The sequence below is a fragment of the Podarcis tiliguerta genome (assembly GCF_965153285.1).
Source record: "Podarcis tiliguerta genome assembly, chromosome: 1".
In the NCBI taxonomy this organism is placed as follows: Eukaryota; Metazoa; Chordata; class Lepidosauria; order Squamata; family Lacertidae; genus Podarcis; species Podarcis tiliguerta.
Window position 1 is genome coordinate 4,301,207 of NC_139534.1, and position 23,343 is coordinate 4,324,549.

At 45.0% G+C, this 23,343-nt stretch overlaps 2 protein-coding genes across 10 annotated transcripts in view; one reads left to right on the forward strand and one right to left on the reverse strand.

Annotated features, from left to right (window-relative positions):
* PCNT (pericentrin) overlaps positions 1-2,573 on the reverse strand; it is a 77,904-nt gene extending 75,331 nt beyond the window's left edge. For both annotated transcript variants that reach the window (XR_014502312.1, XM_083400359.1), the window contains exons 1-2: positions 2,402-2,573; positions 1,720-1,869 (exon numbers count right to left, since the gene is read on the reverse strand). Coding sequence is in view for 1 of the 2 variants with exons in the window: in XM_083400359.1 (XP_083256485.1) it covers positions 1,720-1,869; positions 2,402-2,449 (198 nt within the window). In the remaining variant the exon portion in view is untranslated. The remainder of the gene's footprint in view (positions 1-1,719; positions 1,870-2,401) is intronic.
* A 100-nt stretch (positions 2,574-2,673) lies between these two features.
* Positions 2,674-22,997, forward strand: LOC310659403 (uncharacterized protein C21orf58). 8 transcript variants are annotated; one of them, XR_014502783.1, is made up of 9 exons: positions 2,674-7,659; positions 9,482-9,539; positions 10,195-10,301; positions 11,994-12,137; positions 12,799-12,913; positions 15,046-15,185; positions 18,780-19,002; positions 19,602-19,670; positions 22,098-22,273. XR_014502783.1 is itself a non-coding variant. In XM_083402806.1 (9 exons), exons 1-8 carry the CDS (start codon positions 7,600-7,602, stop codon positions 19,642-19,644), a joined length of 876 nt encoding a protein of 291 aa, XP_083258932.1. In that variant the 5' UTR covers positions 2,674-7,599; the 3' UTR covers positions 19,645-19,670; positions 22,098-22,273. The 8 variants fall into 8 exon arrangements, 7 of the variants coding, with proteins under 7 accessions (XP_083258932.1, XP_083258933.1, XP_083258938.1 ...); XM_083402806.1 differs by having other exon boundaries at positions 18,780-18,988; XM_083402807.1 differs by having other exon boundaries at positions 10,228-10,301; positions 18,780-18,988.
* Positions 22,998-23,343: the final 346 nt, after the last annotated feature.

The window sequence follows — 23,343 nt, forward strand, 5'->3', positions numbered from 1 at the left end:
TCCAATTGGGATTCCAGCCCTATCATGGGACTGAGACCACCTTGGTTGCATTGGTCAATAATCTTTGGCAGGCTAGGTTCAGAGGTGTAAACAGTTTCCTGGTTCTGCTTGATTGCTCAGTCACTTTTGATACCATCAGCCATGGTATCCTTTTGGACTGTTTAGAAGGATTGGGAGCTGGAGGCACTGTTATGCAATGGTTCCGCTCCTTCCCCTGAGCTATGTCCAGAAAATGGTGTTGAGGGGTGAGGATTTGGACACCTGGGCACTCACTTGGGGAGTTCCTTGGGGCTCCATCATTTCCCTCATCCTTTTTAACATCTATATGAAGCTGCTGGGAGAGGTCATCAGGGGGCTGGGGCTTGGTGTTCACCAGTATGTTGCTGATACCCAGCTCTACCTCCGATTAAATCAGAAACAGTGAAGGCGGTGAATGTCCTATGTGAGTGTCTAGAGGCAGTTGAAGGATGGATGGTGGCTAACGGATTGAGGTTGAATCCCAATAAGACAGAAATACTGTTTCTGGGGGACAGGACAGCCAGGTGAAGGGGACTTCTCGGTTCTGAATACGGTAACTGTGCCCCTGAAGGACCAGGTGAGCAGCCTGGGAATCATTTTGGACTCACAGCTGTCCATGGAGGCACAGGTCAATTCTGTGTCCAGGGCAGCTGTTTACCAGCTCCATCTGGTATGCAGGCTGAGACCCCACCTGCCCGCAGACTGTCTTGCCAGAGTGGTGCATGCTCTAGTTATCTCCCGCTTCGACTACTGCAATGTGCTCTACATGGGGCTACCTTTGAAGGTGACCGGGAAACTACAACTAATCCAGAGCACAATTCAAAGTGCTAAACATCCTCGGCCCTGTATACCTGAAGGAGCGTCTCCACCCCTACCGTTCAGCCTGGACACCATTCAGCCTGGACACTGAGGTTCAACGCTGAGGGCCTTCTGGCGGTTCTCTCACTGAGAGAAGTGAGATTACAGGGAACCAGACAGAGGGCCTGCCCTATGGAATGCTGGCCCAGTATACCTGAAGAAGCATCTCCAGCTAACGCTATTCTGGGCTACATCAACAGAAGTATAGTGTCCCGATCAAGGGAAGTCATAGTACCACTCTATTCTACCTTGGTTGGACCACACCTGGGGTCGTGTCCAATTCTGGGGACCTCACTTTAAGAAGGATATTGATAAACTGGAATGGGTGCAGAGGCAGGTAACCAAGATGTTCAAGGGTCTAGAAACCAAGCCTTAAGAGAAACGGTTGAGGGAGTTGGATATGTTTAGCCTGGACAGGAGGACACTGAGAGGAGGTATGCTAGCCATCTTCAAATACTAAAGGATTGTCACATGAAAGATGGAGCAAGCTTGTTTTCCCCTGCTCCAGAGATTGGAATAGAATCCCTTGGAAAGTGATTGACTGTGCTTCATTGGAATTTTTTTATGCAGAGGTTGGATGGCCATCTGTCATGGATGCTTTAGCTGAGATTCCTACATTGCAGCAGGTTGGACCAGCTGATCCTCACATTTCCTTACAACTCTGCATTTCTGATTCTATCTGCAAATAACTGTGAACATTTGACAGATTATTTTTTTTAAAATGATATTGGTTTAGAATTCAGTTTATAATCTTCCCTGTGTTCACTTATTTTAAATGACCTATTTCATATGTATTTGCAGCAGCAAAGGACCTTTGAATTATTGCTGTAGTTAATATTGTACCTCTGCTTGCTGCATCTCTTCTTTGTGTGTAGCCTCCATTTTTTGTAGCAACTGTTGTTGCTCCTTTAATTTAGTGTGCAACTCTCTGATTTCTTCCTCATGCTGAACAATTAGTTGACGTATTTCACAACAACGTTCTTGTTCATGAACCTAGGGAGAAGAAAATATCATTAAAGGCCTTTCTTAAAGTTTAATTAAAGAATGCATCACCATCTGTTCAGAATGCTTAAACAAAAATCAGTGCAGGACAGAACTACTGAAGACTTAAGTGAATGCTTATTAGGAGAGCCTGAAGAGCCTTCAACAATCTGCAGTGGCGGGTTGAAGGAGAAAGGTGCGCGAGTCATTCTGGGGGGCAGAGGAGAGGGGAATCTGGGGCGCCCCTCCCCCCTTCGGTCGGGACATGCTCTGCGCGGAGCTCCTGAAAGAGGGCGCACGGCGGACTACAACTCCCGTCAGCCAGCGTGGCCCCGGGAATGGAATCATGGGAACTGTAGTCGCAAACCCACGCCAAGCGGGACGGACGGTGGGCGCCCAGCCTCCGGCCCGCCCGCTGCTGTGAGACGCTTGGCCTCAGCGAGAGGCGGGCGTTGGAACTCCGCCGCCGCCGCCCCGCAACGCGGGAGCCCCAGAAGCGCCTCAGCCGGCGCAGCCCCGACCCTCGAGCGGAGAAAAGAAACACCTCCGGGCCGCCGCCGCCGCCGCCGCCGCCGCCGGCCTCTCGCTCCATTTCCACGGCCGGCCGCTGCTCCCCTCAGGACGCTGCTTCTCAGGCCCGCTTCAACGGCCGCGCAACCGTCGGAGCTGGAAAAAAACTTTCAGCCAATGGGCTGCCTCGCCCAGAACTCCGCTGTCCAATGGCGAGGCGAGCCCTGAGAGGCGGTTAACCCGCTGTCGCCGCCCGCCGGGCGCCCGTGCTGATGGCAGATTAGCAGCGCCAGTAGCCAATGGGGCCTCGGATGCGCGGCCGTGTAGTGTTTTCTTCCTCCGATTCAACTTTGTGTCCCGCCCTTTCCGCCGGAAGCGGCGCCGGGGGGCGGGGCTGCTGTCCCGGGCCCGATCCTGGCGGAGCGACGATCCGTGAGGCGGCCGGCGGGTTGGGCCTCCCGGCTGCTTCTCCCCTTCCACTGCACGGTTCCTGTCCGGAGGATGGAAAGAGCCTTTTCCGAGCTCTGCATCGGGGCGGGCGGGCGCCGTCGTCTCTTTCGGCTCGGAATGGCCGGAGCCCCCCCCCACCACACAGGGGGGGTCATAGAAACTTACCTTTTCCCCTGACAGAGACTCAAGGCAGCTAACAGATTAAATATAAAAACATCTTTTTTATTTTAAGAAAAACCGCAGGGCAATTTTTGAAAACTAGATTATCATTTTTTTTACACTAAATGAGGTTGAGAAGAGCGGGAATTTCAATCTGTCTTTTGTTTCTGTTTGAACTTGCTTATGATATTGTCACGATAACACGTGGTGGTGGTGGTGTCCCCGTCTCCCCCCTCCGCCCCCCTGCACTTTGGCTGGTTGCACAGAACTCGTCTCCTCCCCCTTTCCTGTCTGTGTGGGGAGGGAGGCGAGCCATTCGCTTCAGACAACCCCATCCCCTTGGCTGCATCTCAGCCAGCCCCTCCGGGGCTTCTTTGCATGCACCACCAACACAGCCGTGTTGCTCTCGCTGCATCACAAGCACCACTTTGGCAGTGCAGTGGAGATGGGGCTGGCAGAACTGCAGGCAAGACCAGCAGGGAGGGCTGGGGGTTGGACGTGCCTCAGGTGATGTTGTGATGCACAGGAAATTTGAAATATGCACTGGGAAACCTGCTGTTTATTGCTGCATCGTAACAAACCTCAAAGGATTGGCATTCAGTGGTAAAAAGGGTACTCCCTGGGGAAGCAGTAGGACAAATGAAAAACTGTTTAGACCCTAGAAAGCAAAGAACAAGCGGAAAACCTCTTGTTGGCACAGGACAAGCAGAAGTGTGGACGAGATCCAAGAGGGAAGCTGTTTGAGGTGGGACGAGGGAACTGCTCTCCTAACACCTTCCCAGTTCTTGATAATAGTAAGTGTTCATCTAGCTATATAACAGTGGCTCTGAAACCTATGTTGATGCTCTATGGTTCAAAACATTTTTAAATTTTAATGTTCTCTCAGGAAAGCTAGAAGCACTGAATTCATCTTCTTGCCATATCAAGGTTATGGCACAGCAAGTTAGACTTGTACCAGACTACTGCACTATGAAATTAACAAAGCTAACAACAACAATGTCAAAGTAAGCTCACGTTAATTAATGAATTGTTTCTAACACCATAAAGTTTGAAATCTTCGTTGAATTTAAACTTCTAAGATCTACTAAAGTCTAGCAGACCCTGTAGTGCCTAAACAGTATTAAGCAACAGAATCATAGTATTTTAGAGTTGGAAGGGATCCCAAGGGCCATCTAGTCTGTTGAAGGAAAATTGTGCCCAAACCAGTATATGTCCCTGTGTCAAATAAAGGACAAAATACTGCTGTATACTTGAATAGTGGAACCTAGTGATTTCCACCCGTGTTTACGTTGTATGAAAGCCAATGTATTATGCCTCTCCCTTTTCCCTTCTTCCACTTTCCTGCTTGTTATCATGTTTCTTTATTAATTACTCCAGCTGTAATATTATAACTCTAGTAACCTTTGTCATATAGAAATGTAACTTAAGAGAAAACAAATGGAGATCTGTCAGAAAATGGTTGTAGTGACACAGTGCCACCTACTGTATCTACTAGGTACGTAACTCAGTCACATAAGCAGTCATTCAGCAGTCATTCAATGCAGCTGAAGCATCCATGACAGATGGCCATCTAACCTCTGCTTTAAAAACCTTAAAGGAAGGAGAGTCTATTACCTTTCTTTTTTCTTTTCTAGCCTTTATTGGTATAAGAGAGTCTGTTACCTTCCGAGGGAGTCTGCTGGAATCTCCTTTCTTGTAACTTGAAGCTATTGGTTGGGGTCCTACGCTCCAGAGTAGGAGAAAACAAGCTTGCTTCATCTTCCATATGACAGACTTTCAGAGATTTGAAGATGGCTATCCTATCGCATCTTAGTCTTTATCTAGGCTAGACGTACCCAACTCCTTCAAGTGTGCCTCATAAGGCCTTGTTTATTTATCCTATATATGGTTCCAGTCCTACCTTCTACACATTCAGATGCCCGTGGTTTCTTTATTTTGGTTTTATTTTATGTATGTTTTTGTTCAACAGTGATCCATAATTGTATGTGGACTATGTATATTGTCATTGTATATTGCAGAATTTTGTATAATCTTGTTGGGGGAATATTAAAAATAAATAAATAAAGGTGATGACTTGGGAAATAACTTTTTCATTCAAGGAGCAACACCTTTGGAATGTTCTCATGATAGAGTACTGTAATGACTTTTTGACATCAGGCAAATACCTTTATATTTTCCTGGGCTGTTATTATCTGAAGGAGTTTTTATCATGGATTTTTACTACTGCTATTATGCAGCTCTGTTTGTTTATTGCTGCTGTTCTATTGCATTTTTTCCAGTTTTGAACTTTTGTAAGCCACTCTGATCACTGAATATTGAAAGGCAGTATACAAATCTAATAAGTGAAGTAAAGTAAATACAGTAATAAAGACCTGGTGAGCCAAGACCAGGTGAGCCATAACTCACATTTAGCTCCATATTCATACTCTCTGGGGAGCCAGTGTGGTGTAGTGGTTAAGAGCGGTAGACTCGTAATCTGGGGAACCGGATTCGCGTCTCCGCTCCTCCACATGCAGCTGCTGGGTGACCTTGGGCCAGTCACACTTCTTTGAAGTCTCTCAGCCCCACTCACCTCACAGAGTGTTTGTTGTGGGGGAGGAAGGGAAAGGAGAATGTTAGCCGCTTTGAGACTCCTTCGGGTAGTGATAAAGCGGGATATAAAATCCAAACTCTTCTTCTCTGAATGGGCTGACATGGGTTACTTAGTAGTGAAGGATTGGCCTTCTGAGATAGCATTCGTTATTGTAAATTACATTTCATAGTCAACATTGTTGAGCAACAAAAGGGTAAATGTAGTGCATGTGTTTATTGAATAATATCATTTTGAACATTTCTTGGTACAAGAAGTATATAACCTCATTTACTCTTTTTGTTTACCTGGGCACTGAAATAAATGCTAAAACTCAGTCCCAATGAGTTCTGAATCCAATTGTAGGTGTTTTCATATGTCATGCTCAAAATCTACATTGGTTAATTTGCTTTCTAAAACATAAATAAGATGCAGTGTGTCTTCTGAATTCTACAGTTATAAAGGCAAATTTAAGCCTCATGTCATGTGCAAAAACACTACAGTGGTACCTTGATTCTCAAACTTAATCCGTTCCAGAAGTCTGTTCCAAAACCAAGGCGCGCTTTCCCATAGAAAGTAATGCAAAATGGATTAATCCGTTCCAGACTTTTAAAAACAACCCTAAAACAGCAATTTAACATGAATTTTACTATCTAACGAGACCTTTGATATATAAAATGAAAGCAATAAACAATGTACTGCAGTCAATCAGTAGCTGAACTGGGTTCCATACAGTCACAAAAACAAAAAACGAGCCGCAAAAACAAAACGCAAAATAAATAGCAAAAACAGACAGACCTCAGTGTAACCCTCAAAATGGAAGTATGGCACTCAAATCGTCAGTATAACACTCAAAACGGAGCATGTTCACTTCCGGAAAAAGTTCGCAAACCAAGACATTTGAGAACCAAGGTACCACTGTACTTTATGCACAGCGTGAAGTTCTATACTTGCTCCTGTATTGCTAGATGGAACCAGATAGCTTGAGACAATCAGCTGGGACCTCTTACTATTTGATTTTATTCAATTTGTAACAATTTATTAATGAATCAAAAGGTATGCATTATTTTCTCTGTACAGGCAAGGACCAATTTAGGTGCGTCCGAATGATACACAATCATGCACATGAGCGTAGCACCGAACTTGGAAATAGCCCCAAAATGTTGTAAAGATGACATGAAAACGGGCAGAACGGACTTGGGCTCCGTTGACTCATGTGGGGGTCCTGAACAGAAACCCCGCACAAAACAAGTGTTGCCTGTATTGTACAGTGACTTCATGTGAAAGGAAATTTGAAGGAAGAGGGAGATCTGGCAAAGTGAAAAATCTGATGGGTCTAATGCACAGAATCATAAAATTGTGGCGTTGGAAGGGACCATGAGGGTCATCTAGTCCAACCCCTTGCAGTGCAGGAATCTTATGTCCAATATTGGGCTCAAACCCATGACCCTTGAGATTAAGAGTCATGCTCTTCCGACTAAGCTATCTCAATATCCAGTTTCTGTTTGGGCTTTCCTTGAGGCTTGCCTAGATTAAGGTACTTTTAAGTGATGGTTGGGAAATGCTTGGTTTGACACCCTCATTTGATTTGATAGAATCAAGAACAGCCTCGCCCAATTGGATTTTTATTTTTTGTTTCTTTCAGTTGACCAAACCTCATATGAACCAGGTTAGCGCCTGAGTTTGTTTAGGCCACAGACAATGCAAACAGCTACAGAGTTACCTGAGCTTAAAGGAGTTACTCATAGGAGCATGTTAGCAACGGACAGGGCTGGGCTTAGTGACTTTGTATGGGGAAAGCCAGCAACCGCTGAGAAAATGCTGCTGTTGTTAAACCAGAGCAATATCTTAGTAACCATGCTGTGCAAACTGCAAGAGACACTGTGTATTTGAAAGGATTCTCTTTTCTTTTGTAATTTGGGACTGAAATTATCACAGAGATTTGATGGAAAATTTGACAAAGAACCTGCAGGAATAAAGAAGCAACACACATTAAAAAACAAACTACTGTCCTTTGTGATTTGAAGAGCCTGTTGCCCTGAAATTTTGTCAGGATGACAGACTCGGAGGTGGCTGATCACATGACTCGACTCAAACTCAAACTCCTTGAGAAGGTAAGGTAATTTTTCTAAGGTCATCTAGGTTATAACTTCCAACACGATTGTTTTTGCAAATTAGCTCTAAATTGGTAGTGGGCAAAGCAAAAATATCCAAAGCGGGATTTTTAACTAGTTAACTCTTCTGCCCTGTATCCATCCATGCTGATCAGCAAAGGAGTTTACAAACTCAGCACCCTGACAGCTAATATGTGATGTCCACCCCTGTGTGTGTATCTGAAGAAGTGTGCAGGTCTCTAAGGTGCTACTGGACAATTTTTTAAATATATTTCGACAGTCTATCCTTATTCATGATGCATCAACTTCCCAACTTTCTAATATCAAAGTTAATATCTGCCTAGTTGAACATACTAACCTTCATTGGTTATATTTAGACTTGCTTATGTTTTGAAATAGGCCTTGTCTTAACTATTTCCCCTCCCACATTTCCTTCATTCTCAAAGCCTTTTCTATGTTAAACTTACTAAAACCATGTTCACCCACTCATCCTCCCAGACCTACCTAATTTCTGGCCTAACACAATCCCACAAGTTACTCAAGAATTCCCCCTATATACGCCACAGAAAAGAGCCAGGGTAGTCTAGTGCTGAGCTTTCCAAACTGTGCGTTGCGACCCGTTAGTGTGTAAGGAGTTGGTTTAACCTCTGGTTTGCTAGTGAAACTGAATTACTATGTTGTGAAATGATGCATGTCAAAATCCACCATGAAAAGTTGGGAGAGCTCTGCTCTAGTGGACGAAGTGCTGGAATAGGGTAGGACCACAGAGATCAGGCTTCAAATCCCTGCGCAGCCATAAAGCTCAGTGGATGACCAAGATGGGCCAGCCATTTTCTCTCTCTCCACCTCACCCACCTGAGAGGGTTGTGAGGATCAAGCAGGCAGGAGGAGAAACAGCTATGCCACCGGGAGCTCCTGGGAGGAAAAGTGAGATCTAAATGTATTTTTACAAACAATTTTGTTTTTGTTTTTACAATCCAGGAGTATAAAAATTGTATGAAATAATAGAAAATAAATTATAAATACATTTATATCCCACCTTTTCTCTACAGAGCTCCCCCTCTCCATTTTATTACCACAACAACCCTGTGAAGTAGGTTAGGCAGTGACTGGCCCACAGTTCCCCATTGGGGATTTGAACCTGGTCTCCGGAGTCCTACGCCAGCACTCTAACCACTCTAATCAACTTAAATCCTAAGAAGGAATGCAAGCACACTGGAAAGAACGGTCTTAGGACAAGAAGGAGCTAGAGGAGAGGGGTTCTGGTGAAAACATTCTTTAAGTACTAAGTATGACTCAACAGGGGACGCGGGTGAGGCTGTGGTGTAAACCACTGAGCCTTGGCTTACCGATCGGAAGGTTGGCGGTTCGAATCCCCATGATGCGGTGAGCTTCTGTTGTTCGGTCCCAGCTTCTGCCAACCTAGCAGGTCGAAAGCACGTCAAAGTGCAAGTAGATAAATAGGTACCACTCCGGCGGGAAGGTAAATGGCGTTTCTGCGTGCTGCTCTGGTTTTGTCAGAAGCGGCTTAGTCATGCTGGCCACATGACCTGGAAAAACTGCAGACAAATGTCGGCTCCCTTGGCCAGTAAAGCGAGATGAGCACCGCACCCCCAGAGTCATTCACAACTGGACTTAACCGTCAGGGGTCCTTTACCTGTACCATTTTATGACTCAACATAAACTAGTGCTAACAACTCCCACTTTCACAGCACACAGATTGCACATATCTTTGTAGGTTTTGTGATGTTCAATTACTTGTTGACAGTCAAAGCTGAGGTTCTGAATTTTTTGTTAATCCTCATTCTGCTTTGATCCACAGAAACTAGAAAATGAACGCGAAAACATTGATGATTTGGAATCTTCCTTTTCTGCAGCAAGTAAGCAGTTAAAGCTCACTCATATCTCCGTATGAATCAGTTTGTAATGTTGGTTTGAGGGAAAATGCATTAAACAGGATTTCTCAACATTTACTATTGGATAGATGTGGATTGTGGCAAACTTTCTCTGCATTCCATCCTCTACAGATCCATGGGCCTAGAGGACTTCTGATGGTGAGGAAGGCAATGAAAACCCACCCTATATTATCATTATTTATTAGATTAGTTACCTTCACCATGTGGTCCCAGGACATGTTAGAACAACTTTAAAATACAATACTAAAAAGAGTTAAAACATAAGAGAATAGAGTGGGTTCCAAAGCACACATCCTGGGTGTCAAAACTAGGCTTAAGAGGCATATGACAAAAACGACACAATGAAGGTGCCAGACACCCCTTTGTGGGTAGAGAATTCCAGAACAGAGGTCCTTTCCCAGGCTGCTTCTTCCCAAATTTCAGAGGGTGGTGGAAATCCTGGAAGGGTCTGTAGGGAAGGATATTTAGGGCCTGAATCATTTAGGGCTTTAAATACTAGTGTGAGTGCCTTGAATTGGATCCATAAATGAACCACCAAATAAATGCCTTCTTCCCCCCCTCCTTTATCTATTCCCCTTTCCTTTGTTTTGTAAATTACTGAAAAATTGTAAAACTAAAGGAGATGGCAGACTCTTTCCAACTGTTTTTGCAGGGAATTACGGCAGCCATGGCAATGCATTGCAAAGTGCATTGAGACGAAGAAAGGATCTTCTGCAGCAGCTCAGGGTATGTTTCAAGCAGGGGGTTGGACTAGATGACCATCTGTACAATTCTACATTTCTATGATTCAGTACTATGAAGTTTCTTCCATCACATGAAGGCTGCAGTCCTGCAGTCCTAAATTAGAGTACCTGAGAGTAACTGCTATTGAACTCGATAGACTTACTTCTGAGGAGACACATATACTATATAAGGTCAGATTGTTAAACTCTTGGAAGTCTCCAAGGATGCTGTTAAGAGTTTTCTTTGGAGGGAAAAATTCTTGGATCCAGCATGGAATAGGCAGACCAGCCTGGTGATAGCTGGCTAAAGATGGGTCCTTAAGGAAACAAAGGAGTAGCTCTGTGCTGGGGAGGGGAGAAGGGGGGCCTCCCTCCCAAACTGTCTGTTAGTTAGAAAGACAAAAGGCCAGAGTTGGGAGTCTGCTGCTGAGTGAGCTAGGAGCTAGATGCAAAAACGTTGCTGGTTGGAAAAGGCAGAGAGAAAGCCGTAGCTGAATTCTGCTTGAATCCAAGGCTGTGGCTATGGGAGAAACAAGACCTTATTGGGGTGTCAATGCTGTGAACCCATCCACCATAGGCTCAGGTTGTATATATGTGTAAATAAAACATATAAAGACACCGCCGTCTCCACTGTGCCTTATTCCCCAAAGGAAACATGAACCCTGTGTGAGTGGCTGGAATCCCTAGAATCTCTCACTACTTGGAGGCTGGAGTGGCAGACAACATGTTACCCCGCAGTCTGGGCAAAGCACATAGCTGTACAGCAGTTCAACTTAACTAAAACTTATGTGGTTCAAGTTAGCTTCGTCTCCTTCTGCTACTGCCTCCCATGGATTGGCTGGATGCAGAGGAGTGGTGGGAGGAGTGGATGGGACCCCCAAGGGAAGAAGGCTTGGAGCCAGGGGACTGGTGGTGGGATGAGGGAGAAGACTGGGAGGAGGAGGAGGAGGAGGTGTAAGCTGAAGAGGCAACAGGGTTTAGTGAGCAGGAAGAGGTTGTGGCAGAGAGCAGCCCAGAATCAGAGGCAGAGGAGGAGGCTGGGGGGTGGGGGCAAGAGGCAGAGACCAGGCAGGCTGCTGAAGAAGCCAGAGGTCTCCCCCTCCTGCAGTGATTAGTTCCCCTCCTCCCTGGTCTCCCAGAACCCACAGAGGTATGCAGAGGACAGAGCAAAGACAGACAAGACAGAGAGGTTGCTTGGGAAGGACGCAGGGGAGGAGGAATCTTAGGGAGCTGTGGGAAGACGGGGATGTTCAGTCCTCACTGGGGCAAGATCTACTGGCGAGAGTTACTGGGCTTACTGGACCTGAGCTATGTTGTTTCTTTGAATAAGTTAGTTTTGCTTTTCACATTTGGCTTATGTTAAACCCATTGGGCTTCTCATTCTTGATGGCATTCCATGCACTGGGTGAAATCTCAGTGGTTTGCGTCTCCCAGTAGACACAAATATTGTTGGCCCACCATGCTGTCATTGCTCCCATCAAATCCAGAATCTCTCATACCAGCTTTAATGTTTAATGGAATTGGGAAGTGCAGTCATTGGTCTCCTATGTCATTAAAAATTTAAATATTTTTAGTAAATAGTTAAATCTTTCATTTCTCACTGGTACACTTGGCATAACAAGGTTTGTGAATTAGAAAAAAATGCAACATAACTCATTTTTCCTCTTATAGAAAGCTTATATATTTGGTATTGTAGGAGCAAAATGTCCTGGAAGAGTTGTCATTACCACGTGGCTTGCCAAGACTCCAGAGGAAGCACTTCAGACCAGAACCAGAACATTTCTACCAAATTCCTCCTCCTCCTCCTCCACCTGAACAGCCAAGGATTATTCAGCAGACAGTGAGCGCCTTATTATAAAAAAGAACTATACAGTTTGGAACTGCAAATGATGGATGCATAGATGAATGATGTATTTTTTCATTAACGGAAACCAGACGGTGGATAATCCTGTCTAAATTCCTGGCCCGAATTTCCTGGTGTTGATCATTCCTATTAACAGATGAAAGCTCCAGCACTGTGCGTGTGAAAGCATGCTTGCACAGGCGTAATAATGGAGATTTTGCACATGAAAGATTTAGATCAACTTTGTTTGATTCAAAACTAATATATACATGTAAAACTTAGAATTGGCTTGGGAAATCTATAGCAGGGTATTTTTAAAAAACTTTACGCTTTCAGATTATCTAACATAGTGTCAGGGACTATGCTGAGGAGGAATAGTGCGAACCTCCCCCCCCCCCCCCCGCTTCTGATCAGGATCCTGAATCTCCCCGGGAGCAGGAGGACAGTACAGTAGTACCTCAGGTTACCAGACATAGAAGAAACTGTAAAAAATAATAATCCTTGATTAGTCCAATAATGAACTGAACACAAAATCTGTATCTGTTTACAGTATTTGCTGCCTAGTGTATTGAGTACTGACAGGATTTAATCAAAGTCTAGGATTTTGGCTACACTTTGATCAGTTATTATTTTGTTTTTGCTTCCTTTCTTTTCCAAGTTGCCTCAGCAGCCAGCAACCATTATTCAGCAAATTCCTCAGCATCCGCCGCTCATTACCCAGATTCCACCTCCGCAGCCTTGCCCAGGCCCTCGCTCTGGCAGTATTAAGGAAGGTGGGCAATCCCATATGCATTGAAAATGGGGAAACTTTTTCTGGGTGCATTGAAAACAGGGGGACTTTTTCTGGGTAGATGTAGGTTAAATGTGCAGAGAATCAGTGGCGTAGCGTGGGTTGTCAGCACCCGGGGCAAGGCAAGTAATTTGCGCCCCCCCCCCCGCTGCACTGTCCCTCCCCCAGATAGTCCCTCGCTCTCTCTCCGCACCGCACGCCTGGCACCCTCCCCTCCACAGTGGGCGGCGACCCGGCGGCTCGGATCGGATTCGCACAGCCAGCACTGCAGTGAGAGAGAGTGAGTGAGCCAGGTAGGGGCAGAGAGCTGCGAGTGCGAGCGCCCCCCCCCCCAGATGTTGCGCCCGGTGCAGCTGCCCCCCCCTGCACCCCCCACGCTATGCCACTGCAGAGAATTACCGAACATCTTACAACTCTGTGCATACTTAGGATTAAGATCCACTGAATTAAGTGAGATTTACTTTTGAGTAAAGAGTCATGGAAACAGGCTGTGAGGCCCTTTTCAGATTTGCCTAGCATTTTTTCCATCTCACACCATCCCTCCTGCATGTACAGCATAGCATGGAGAGATGCCTGCGTGAACTAAGGTGTGCCTCGCTACAAACTGCAGCAAGCTGGCAGCTCACATAGAACCAAACTTATTTCTGAGTTTATTTAACTGCACCACATTTTCAGAGAGTTATAGTATAATGGAGATGTAAACTATGCTGAATGCTTCCATGCAAGGAAAGCAGAGAGTGAACCCTTGAAGTATGTAGGAAAGTCAAATCATAGTAAGGGGAGAGCCAGGATCTCTTCCTGTCTTTCTTTGTGTACCCCTATGACGCAGGATGTGGGTGATGCTGTGGTCTAAACCACTGAGCCTCTCGGGCTTGCCAGTTGGGAGGTTGGCGGTTCGAATCTGTGTGATGGTGTGAGCTCCCGTTGCTGAGTCCCACTTTCTGCCAATGTAGCAGTTCGAAAGCATACCAGTGCAAGTAGATAAATACCCGCTGCAGCGGGTAGGTAAAATGCATTGCCACGCACTCTGACTTCTGTCATAGGGTCCCATTGTGCCAGAAGCAGTTTAGTCCTGCTGGCCACATGACCTGGAAAGCTGTCTGTGGACAAATGCCAGCTCCCTTGGCCTGAAGCAAGACTAGCCCCGCACCTCATAGTCGTCTTTGACTGGACTTAACCATCCAGGGGTCCTTTACCTTCTACCTTTTACCCCTAATGAGCAGAAAGACATTGATGGCTAGTCCCTTTCCTCCTCTGCCAATTACTCCATCTCCATTTTAGGAATGTACTTCTAGGGCCAAACCAGGTGTGACATAGCAGATATTTGAAGAAACTCCCAACTTTGGGGAAAAAAACTTTGTGCACCTGGTGGGGCAGTCTGAATTTTATTGGACTAGAAGGGATGGGCTGCCTTCAGAATTATCCATCTTAGCTTCTTTCCTATGTATGGAAGTTCGGAAAATTGGATATTTGGGGTGTTTCCCACGAGGACAGAAAAGATCAGGAGATGCTCCATCGATTTTCAGCATCACATATAGATTGACACTTCAGTTACAAGATAATACAGTTAAAGCTCTTTGCATCTGTTTTCCTGCATAGAGAAGAAGGACTGGTCTTGCCAGCAGTGCTTTTTTCCTGGGGATACACAAAGGTATACAGTACTGGCACCTTTTTTTAAAAAAAGTTAAAGGTGTGGCACTTACTGTAACAACTTCATGGTGAGTACTGGCACCTTTTTTTCTTAAAAAAGAAAAAGAAAAGGCACTGCTTGCCACACATTTGCATATACACTGGGTGCATTATTCCAACCTCTGTTGGAGACCTGTTGTCTACAACTACACAGTATGTGCCATTCCACAGATAGAAGGACTTCTAGAGGCATCTTTATTTCTTCCTTCCTGTTTACTAGTTTGCAAATAATCACTCCAAGTTACTTATATTGCTAATCTTTCATAGTTTAGAATACAAAAGAAACAGCCAGAGCCGCTGCTGGGCTGGTTTTATTCAAAGGCTTCTGAGCTGAAAAGATGCAGTCTGCTTCTCCCTAGCATTCTGTTGTGGTCTCTGTAGTAAGCAGAGTGTTGCCTCTTGATCCTGATCTTCATGTTTTCCTAGATATGGTGGAAATGATGCTGATGCAAAATGCACAGATGCATCAGATTATTATGCAGAACATGATGTTGAAATCTCTGCCACCACCTGCTTATTCACCAGCTGGTGGGCATGGAGTTCCTGTGCTTCACCAGGGACAACAGGTAAACTTGTTTTTAAAGGACACTAAATGTTAACTGATTGGCAAGGCGGGAGTCAGGAGAAGATCAGCAATAACTCACAAGGTCTCCTTGAAGTTAAATTCAGAGAAGCAAAACAGCTCAGGGCCAATTAGCACAACAACTGGCGGCGGTGGTGGTGGGGATAACAAATAAAAAAGTGTACATTTGAAAAGAAAGCTTATGAGCTCCACAGAAGCTCTTCCTCCCCTCCATGCCATGCAGCATGTAATTGTTACTTAAATAATGTTAACAATCTGGAAAGTGTGCAGAGGAGGGTGACCAAGAGAACAAGGGTGTGGGAAACAAGCCTTATGAGGAACAGCTGGGGGCGTTGGGTTTGTTCAGCCTGGAAAAGAGGAGACTGAGTCAAATTATTTGAAGCCAAGCCAATAGCACAACTTTTCTATGGTGCCCAGTTGGGTCCCTTTTCCAGTTTTGCACCACTAGAACTTGTACAATCCAAATTTCTAAGGTTAGTCCTTCATGTTCCAAAATGTGTCTCTAATGCTACTCTAAGACTAGAGACAGGCTAGAGTGTGGGTGACCATATTCAATTACTGGCTTAAACTACCTTTCTTTCCCCGTGGCCTTGCCCCACTAACTATTTAGTTGCAGTGGCAACTAAAATCTCGTCCCTGGGCTTCTCTCCAGGTCTTCCACTTAACATGGGATATGATCAGGCTAAAGCACTCATTAAACAACACATAGTAGACACAGAGCATCAATTGGATCTAGCCAGGACTCCAACTTTTATTGCCAAGGAATCCACCAGGTACTTTGCCCCCCCCCCCATGGCATATCTAACTAAACTCAAAGTTCCTAAACACCGAAGGGTTTTTACCCTGGCTCTGTGTCATGCCCTCCCCTCTGCCTTTATTGAAGGTCAATACAGGAAGATTGACTGCCGGGAGAGACAATGCCCCTGTGACTCGGGACAAACAGAAATGGTGGAGCATGTCCTTCTCTGGTGCCTGTACTACAGAGACACTCATATTAGCCTGATTTCCCACTACTTCATAAGCACCAGGGGCAATTCTATACCTCCCTGCTGCTCTCAGATATCAATCCTGCTACAACACACACTGTTGCTAGATTCTGCACAGCAGTGCTAAAAATTCGTCGGAGGAGGACCTGCATCACAAACCAGATTTAATGAACATATCAGAGTACTTTGTAAATTAATAGTTAAAGTCTTTTTATATATCAACCTTTTATGCTCTTCCACACCCGCCCATTGGCTTCTTCTAGCTTCTTTTAAATTCTTATAGACTTTTATATTCACCTTCTGTTTTAATACCTTTTAGCTTGCCGATCAGAAGGTCGGCGGTTCGAATCCCTGCGACGGGGTGAGCTCCCATTGCTTGGTCCCTGCTCCTGCCAACCTAGCAGTTCGAAAGCACATCAAAGTGCAAGGAGATAAATAGGTACCGCTCCGGCGGGAAGGTAAACGGCGTTTCCGTGCGCTGCTCTGGTTTGCCAGAAGTGGCTTAGTCATACTGGTCACATGACCTGGAAGCTGTGTGCCGGCTCCCTCGGCCAATAAAGCAAGATGAGCGCCGCAACCCCAGAGCCGTCCGCGACTGGACCTAAAAGTCAGGCGTCCCTTTACCTTTACCTTTATGACCGTAATAAAGATTTGTATTGAGGAGACTTAGAGGTGATAGGATAACCATCTTAAAATATTTAAAGAGCTGTCACATGGAAGATGGAGCAAGTTTGTTTTCTTTTGCTCTGGAGGCTAGGACTCAAAGCAATGGCTTCAAGTTCCAAGAAATGAGATTCTGACTAAATAACTTTCTGATAGTAAGAGCTGTTTGACAGTGGAACAGTCTCTCTTGGAAGGTAGTGGATTTTCCTTCCTTGGAGGTTTTGAAGCAGAGGTTGAATGGCCATCTGTCATGTATGATCTAATTGAGATTCCTTCATTGCAGGGGGTTGGACTAGATAGTCCTTGGGTTTCCTTCCAACTCTACAATTGTATGAAATTTGGAAGACATCATGATTTTATTACCAAATCCAGACTAAAACCAGATTGAAATGGATCCAGATAATCCATCTCATTCAGAAACTCCTGGAGCTGAGATGCTAATGTTTAGTAGGGAGGGACCACTGGCTATGCCAAGGAGGTGCTTTGTGTCTCCTTGAGAGAGGCATGAACATATAGCACCAGCTCTGACCTGGCAGCACTGGCTGTCAATTGTTTATATCAGGGGTTGTCAACCTGGTCCCTCCTGCCCACTGGTGGGCGTTTCAGGATTCTAGGTGGGCGGTAGGGGGTTCTACACACAAGCTGAATCCTCCTTTCATTGAGGTGGGTGGTAAGGAAATTTTACCATCAAGAAAGATGCATTGGTGGGCAGTAGGTATAAAAAGGTTGAGTACCCCTGGTTTATATACTGAATTCAAAGGGATGGTTTTGACCTTTAAAGCCTTATGCAGCTCATGACTTGACACATAAAGGACCACCTTTACCCATATGAACCTGCCCAGATCCTGAGATCATTCTCTGAGACCCTTCTCTGCATGCCACCTCCAAGAAAAGGTCCAGAGGTTTGTGATGAAAGGAGCGGCTTTTTATGTAGTAGCCTCCCCATCTATGGAATGTTATTCCCAGGGAGACCCACCTTGCATCAACATTGTCATCCTTTTGGTACTAGCTAGGCAAAGGCTTTTGTTTTCCTGGGCATTTGACCAGAGATTAGTAGAGCAGCCACGCTAATCTCTAAAGCAGGAAGGGAAAACATTTTTGGCTCTGCAGGCCAAATTCTTCTCAGATCCCAGCCTTGCAGGCCAAGTAAGCCCCTTGCACAGTGCTTTGAATCACCTGGGCTTCAGACTGCGCATCTCTTTGGTAGCACTGAGTTTGCTTTCTGTAGGCACTTGCTGTGTGAGTCAATTCTCCATGGGGAAACTCCAGGAGACTTTGGCTTTACTACCCATCAGCTGATAGGCAATAGAGCCGAATCCTGCTTTCCCTTCCAATGCGGAGTTGGGAGTGCACTTTAAGGCTCCCAGTTGTGCATTGGCAGCTTCATCCCTCCTTCCATCACATCTAAGGTGTGGGGCAGGTGGGCGTGGTTTGGGGGAAACTGCCTCACAGGTCAAAGTTGAACCCCTGGCAGGCTAGGTTTGGCACACATGCTGGAGGTTCCCCATCCCTCCTCTAATGTGTTCAACTTGCTCTGCTCCCTTGCCAATCCAAGCATGGAAGAAAAGACAAGCAAGATGTGTTTTACTGAAACAGGCAGAAATTAGCTACCAACCATTTGGAAAACATTTCTTACTATGCAGAAGTATTGATTTTACTAAGATCTTTGATCCAAAAAAAAAAAATAAAACACGTGAAAGAGGAATATACTGCATACCTTGCAACGAGAAAGGTTATAATTTTACTTGACATTTCTTGCAGAGGAAACAGGCCAGTGGTTTATTGAAATTGTTTGTGGGGCTGAAACATAGAGGGATCTTAAGCCAAAACGCTACAAACTGGATCAGCTTCAGAATCTGAACCTTATTCTTGCCTGTCCCAACAGCTGGGTGAATGTAACACACCTTCCTTTTCTTAACTACCTGCAGCTGGCTGCTCCACTTCTAGTAAGAACAGAGAAGTCACGACCCCCAACAGTGCACCATCACCACTACACACCTCCAGGGATGCCAGCCATCCCATCTCAGCTTGGCTTTTCCATGGGCCCTTCTGTTATACAACCTGGCCTTGGCACACCACTGGGAGGATTCCCATCTGATTTACATCACCTGCCCATCCCAACATCTGCAGCGTATGTGTAAGTCAATATATGTAAGTCAACAGGCTGCTACTCTAGGAACCTGGTTTCATCAGAAAGGTGCTGGTTTCTTACAGTATTCCCAATTCAGTTTTATTTCAATATTGTTACTGGCTGTAACAGAGGCACAAAAATAGAGCAGTACCTCGGTTTTCGAATGTAATCCATTCCTGGAAGACCATTCAAGATCTGAAACGTTTGAAAACTGAAAACTCAATAGCTGGCAGCTAGCTCTCAGGATCTTGCACTCAGCGGAAGCCGTGTGGTATGTTCGACTTCCGAGGCGTGTTTGAAAACCGAAGCACTTACTTTGGTTTACAGAGTTCAAAAACCAAAATGTTCATCAACAGAGACTTTTGAAAACTGAGGTACTACTGTACAACACCTAACATTATTTTGAGAACTAAGAAAGTAATTCAGGCTGCTTTGGCTCAATTGTCAAGGCAGGCACCAGGTCTCATACGAGCTCCCAGCCCTCTGCAAACTCATATATGGGATGCTGCAGTTTTTAAGTGTCATACAAATGCCTTCTAAATGATAAAGCAAGGGTGCATGTATAAATTAATTCCTTGCAATGAATGCATATTTCTAATGGCTTGTTCTGTCTTCCAAGTGTACCTACCAATGGACTGCTTGGATTACCCCCGGGTTTGTAGACTTCTGCAGTGCCTGACTAGCAAAGGTAACCAGAACACAGGCATCCTGTGTTCATATTTGGTCCTTCTCTCCATGTGAAATTGGCCTCGTAGTCCAGGAGCCTACGCCATAATAAGCCTTAAGATGATTAAAGTTATGGTGTTTCTAAAGCAGCCAGCCTTATGAGCAATGACTGGGGCATCTAGTGGGTGGCAAGCAGCCCACCCCTTTCTTGGGAAGATAATTAAATCAGAAGGTAAATGAGTGAAAGAAACTGTATGTGTTCAGGGATAGTGTGCATAATTCAGAACTGTCCAATCTGACTGACATTGTTTGGGATCATCTTTCTGTCCCCACCAGAAGGGGGTACTTGGCTGTTTCACTGACAGTAAATGGCTGAAGCTGGCAGTTCTAGGTAGAGATCTCCTTCCTGCATCTTAAACTATCTACTCCAGAGATGCTTTAGCTGCCCACATCCTCACCTTAATCCCCACCAGCAATGGGGTCCAGTTCTGGGTACGACTTCAGATGACAATTCAACCGACACATCACTCAATATGCTTTCACTTCACTTCTCTCTTCACTATTAACTATTCCTGATCCAATCTTTTAGCTTTTCAGAAATAAGGTCATTGTTTACATTTTTAATAAAGATTTCAGAGCTGGCTGAAAACTCAACCGGCCTGTAATTTCCCACAGAGCTAAACATCTTGCCTCAGGGCTATTCATGGGTGAATAACAGTGAATCAATGAAAGAGAAGTTAAAAATAATAAAACATTTCAGTAGCACTGTTGTAAAAATACGAAGGGAGGTTTGAGACCCCTTGTGGGTCTATTGCGGTTGGAAAGAGTGGGTTGATTGTAACCAAGCAAAGTGAAGCAAGGCAGCTTTAAGCTGTGATCTTTTATTCTTAGTTGCAACTGGGTCCTTACAGATGAGCAGCAAAGAATCCTGTCAAAAGATGAGCAGGGAGCCTTCTAGCTTAGGTTTTTGGGCAGCATAAGGTGTCATGGATTCGTCATATTACACATGAAATGAGGTGCTGCAAAAGGTACACAGGTGCAAGGTAAAGATGCAGCGTGCAAATACATTTACATTTGACAGGCATGACAATCAGGAAGAGGGTTTTCATTGGAGTTGATAGCAGGATTCTAGAAATAACAATAGAATTGAAGACTGGTGTGAGTGACGGACAGCAGAGCCAGACCAGTCCGGTGGTGCTTTTCCTCAGAAACTCCACCAGAAGGCGGGAGCCTCTCCCTCATTGGATACCTAGACAGCAAGCCAGAGGGGAGGGGGTGGAGCCAGCACTTTTGGAGAGAAAATAAGAGGAGCTGTTTCTGAGGGAGATAAGTCCGCTAGGGCTGGATTTGGGATGGGAGAAAGGGATTAGGAGAGGATTTGTCCGAGGGAGAACTGTTTCAGATCTGACTGGAACATCTGCCCTGAGGAGACTATCCATAGCCAGAGGAAGGAGCCTTGCCGCTCAGATAGGGAGACTGAGTTGAGGGTCTGGGGAAGATAGACAGGAGTTACCTGGAAGGCTGAGTCTGAGGCAGGAGAGGGAGAAGATGTGGTAATATGGACTCCCTGGGTCCCATTCCAGTCAGGAGGGGAGGGTTCTTCTAGAAAGAGAAGACTCCAAAGCCAGTCACAAGGGGCGAGGGGATCCCCTGGGTCTGCTTTACTAATTCAAATACCTCCGGAGTGGGATTGTTAAGAAAGAGGGGAACTGAGGAAAAGTGCCCCTCACTTGTGAACCAAAGAATTAATTTATGAAGGAAGTTGTGCTGTGCAAAAATTACTTAATTTTACAGTGGTACCTCTGAATTGCAAATGGGATCCGCCCAGTTCGCATCCTCAAGCGAACTTAACACGCGTCTGCGCGTTGTGATTCACCGCTTCTGCGCATGCGCATGACACATTTTGAGGGCCTGCGCATGCGTGAGCGGCGAAACCCAGAAGTAACGTGCTCTCTTACTTCCTGGTTGCCACGGAGTGCAACCCAAAAATGCTTAACTTGAAGCATATTCATCCCGAGGTATGACTGTAACACCAGTAACAACTAATTCGCAGAAACTTAGTTAAGCCTTTTACCACCTATTCTAGAAGCAAGTGACATCTTTATATTTAGTTTAAGTTAACTTCTACTTGAAAGAATGCATTTCCTGAACCAACTTTATTTCACAAACTCCTTTTTAATAAAACTTTTCTTGTTTGTTTAACCAACTCCTGCCTAAGACTCTAATCCCTACGTTTTCCCTCACAAAAGACACCCCCACAAGATGAACTGTGGTAAAAGGTAGAAATTCCTTTAAGGGGCTTACCATGAGGTGTGCATGCAATATTTAATTGGGGCAGTAAGCAGGGTGAGACTGCTGCTTTATTAATTGGTGGTAAGTGGTGGATCTGCTACAACTGGCATTCAGATGTGTGGTGAGAACTATTTAGCAAGGAGTCTTTTCTTTACAGCATGAAATGAGATTAAGAGTGCGGTGAACCCCTTCTTGGAAGGCAAGTGGACAACAATCTTGTGACCCGAAATAAGGAAGGAATGCAGCAAATGAAGATTACATTGGGCAATGTTTGCTTAAGGGAAGAGTTGTATCCATTTACAGTTTGCTTCAATAAAGTTTTAGCATCTTTGATACATAGCTATTCGTTTCATTCTCATAGTATGTTGTATTTATGGTTACACAATTGGTTATGTACATCCAAAGAATACCATCATTATACAAAGGTTTCATTATACATAGGTTTTAAACTATACTACAGTCTATATCTCCTTCATGGATCACTGACTTGACATGGCGAAGGGGCTTGAATAACTCAGAGAAGCTATGGTTTTCCCAGTAGTGATGTATGGAAGTGAGAGCTGGACCATAAAGAAGGCTGATCGCCGAAGAATTGATGCTTTTGAATTATGGTGCTGGAGGAGACTCTTGAGAGTCCCATGGACTGCAAGAAGATCAAACCTATCCATTCTGAAGGAAATCAGCCCTGAGTGCTCACTGGAAAGACAGATCCTGAAGCTGAGGCTCCAATACTTTGGCCACCTCATGAGAAGAGAAGACTCCCTGGAAAAGACCCTGATGTTGGGAAAGATGGAGGGCACAAGGAGAAGGGGATGACAGAGGATGAGATGGTTGGATGGTGTTCTCGAAGCTGCTAACATGAGTTTGACCAAACTGCAAAAGGCAGTAGAAGACAGGAGTGCATGGCGTGCTCTGGTCCAAGGGGTCACAAAGAGTCAGACACAACTAAACAACTAGACAACAACAACAGTCTATATAGAAAAGTTCAGGTTTGCGATCTTCTTTATTAGATTCAGGGTGGGTGAATCATGTTCAAATCACATTGTTTTATTGGAAATACTTCAAGTAGGAAGAATATAGAAGAAGAAAAGGCAAATGCAGTTTCCTTAGTGAGTTTTTGCTAAAGATTCCCCATAGTGGAGATGAGAAACCCCATTCAGTTTGCTAGTACTGTCAATAGGTTAACAAGGGAATTGCGCTAATGAGGGAAACCTATGGAGTCTGTGCTGTGAAGGAAAAGGGGGAACCCCTTTCCATGAACCTACAAACTTTGCTCCATGAATCCCAGGGTACATTTATCTACGTGTGCCCCCTACGTGTGTCTTTTGAGTGGCATTTCCCCTTGTTGTCTGGGCAGGTCTACATCAGCACACAGCAAGTAGTTAAGATCAAATGTTAATGGT

What these genes read in the sequence shown, in the direction of transcription:
- LOC310659403 (XM_083402806.1), top strand. Translation starts at nt 7,600, where the DNA reads ATGACAGACTCGGAGGTGGCTGATCACATGACTCGACTCAAACTCAAA. An exon ending in ATCTTCCTTTTCTGCAGCAA is followed by an intron (nt 9,540 to 10,194) that starts GTAAGCAGTTAA and finishes GTAAAACTAAAG; the next exon opens with GAGATGGCAGACTCTTTCCA. An exon ending in CCAACATCTGCAGCGTATGT is followed by an intron (nt 18,989 to 19,601) that starts GTAAGTCAATAT and finishes CTGTCTTCCAAG; the next exon opens with TGTACCTACCAATGGACTGC.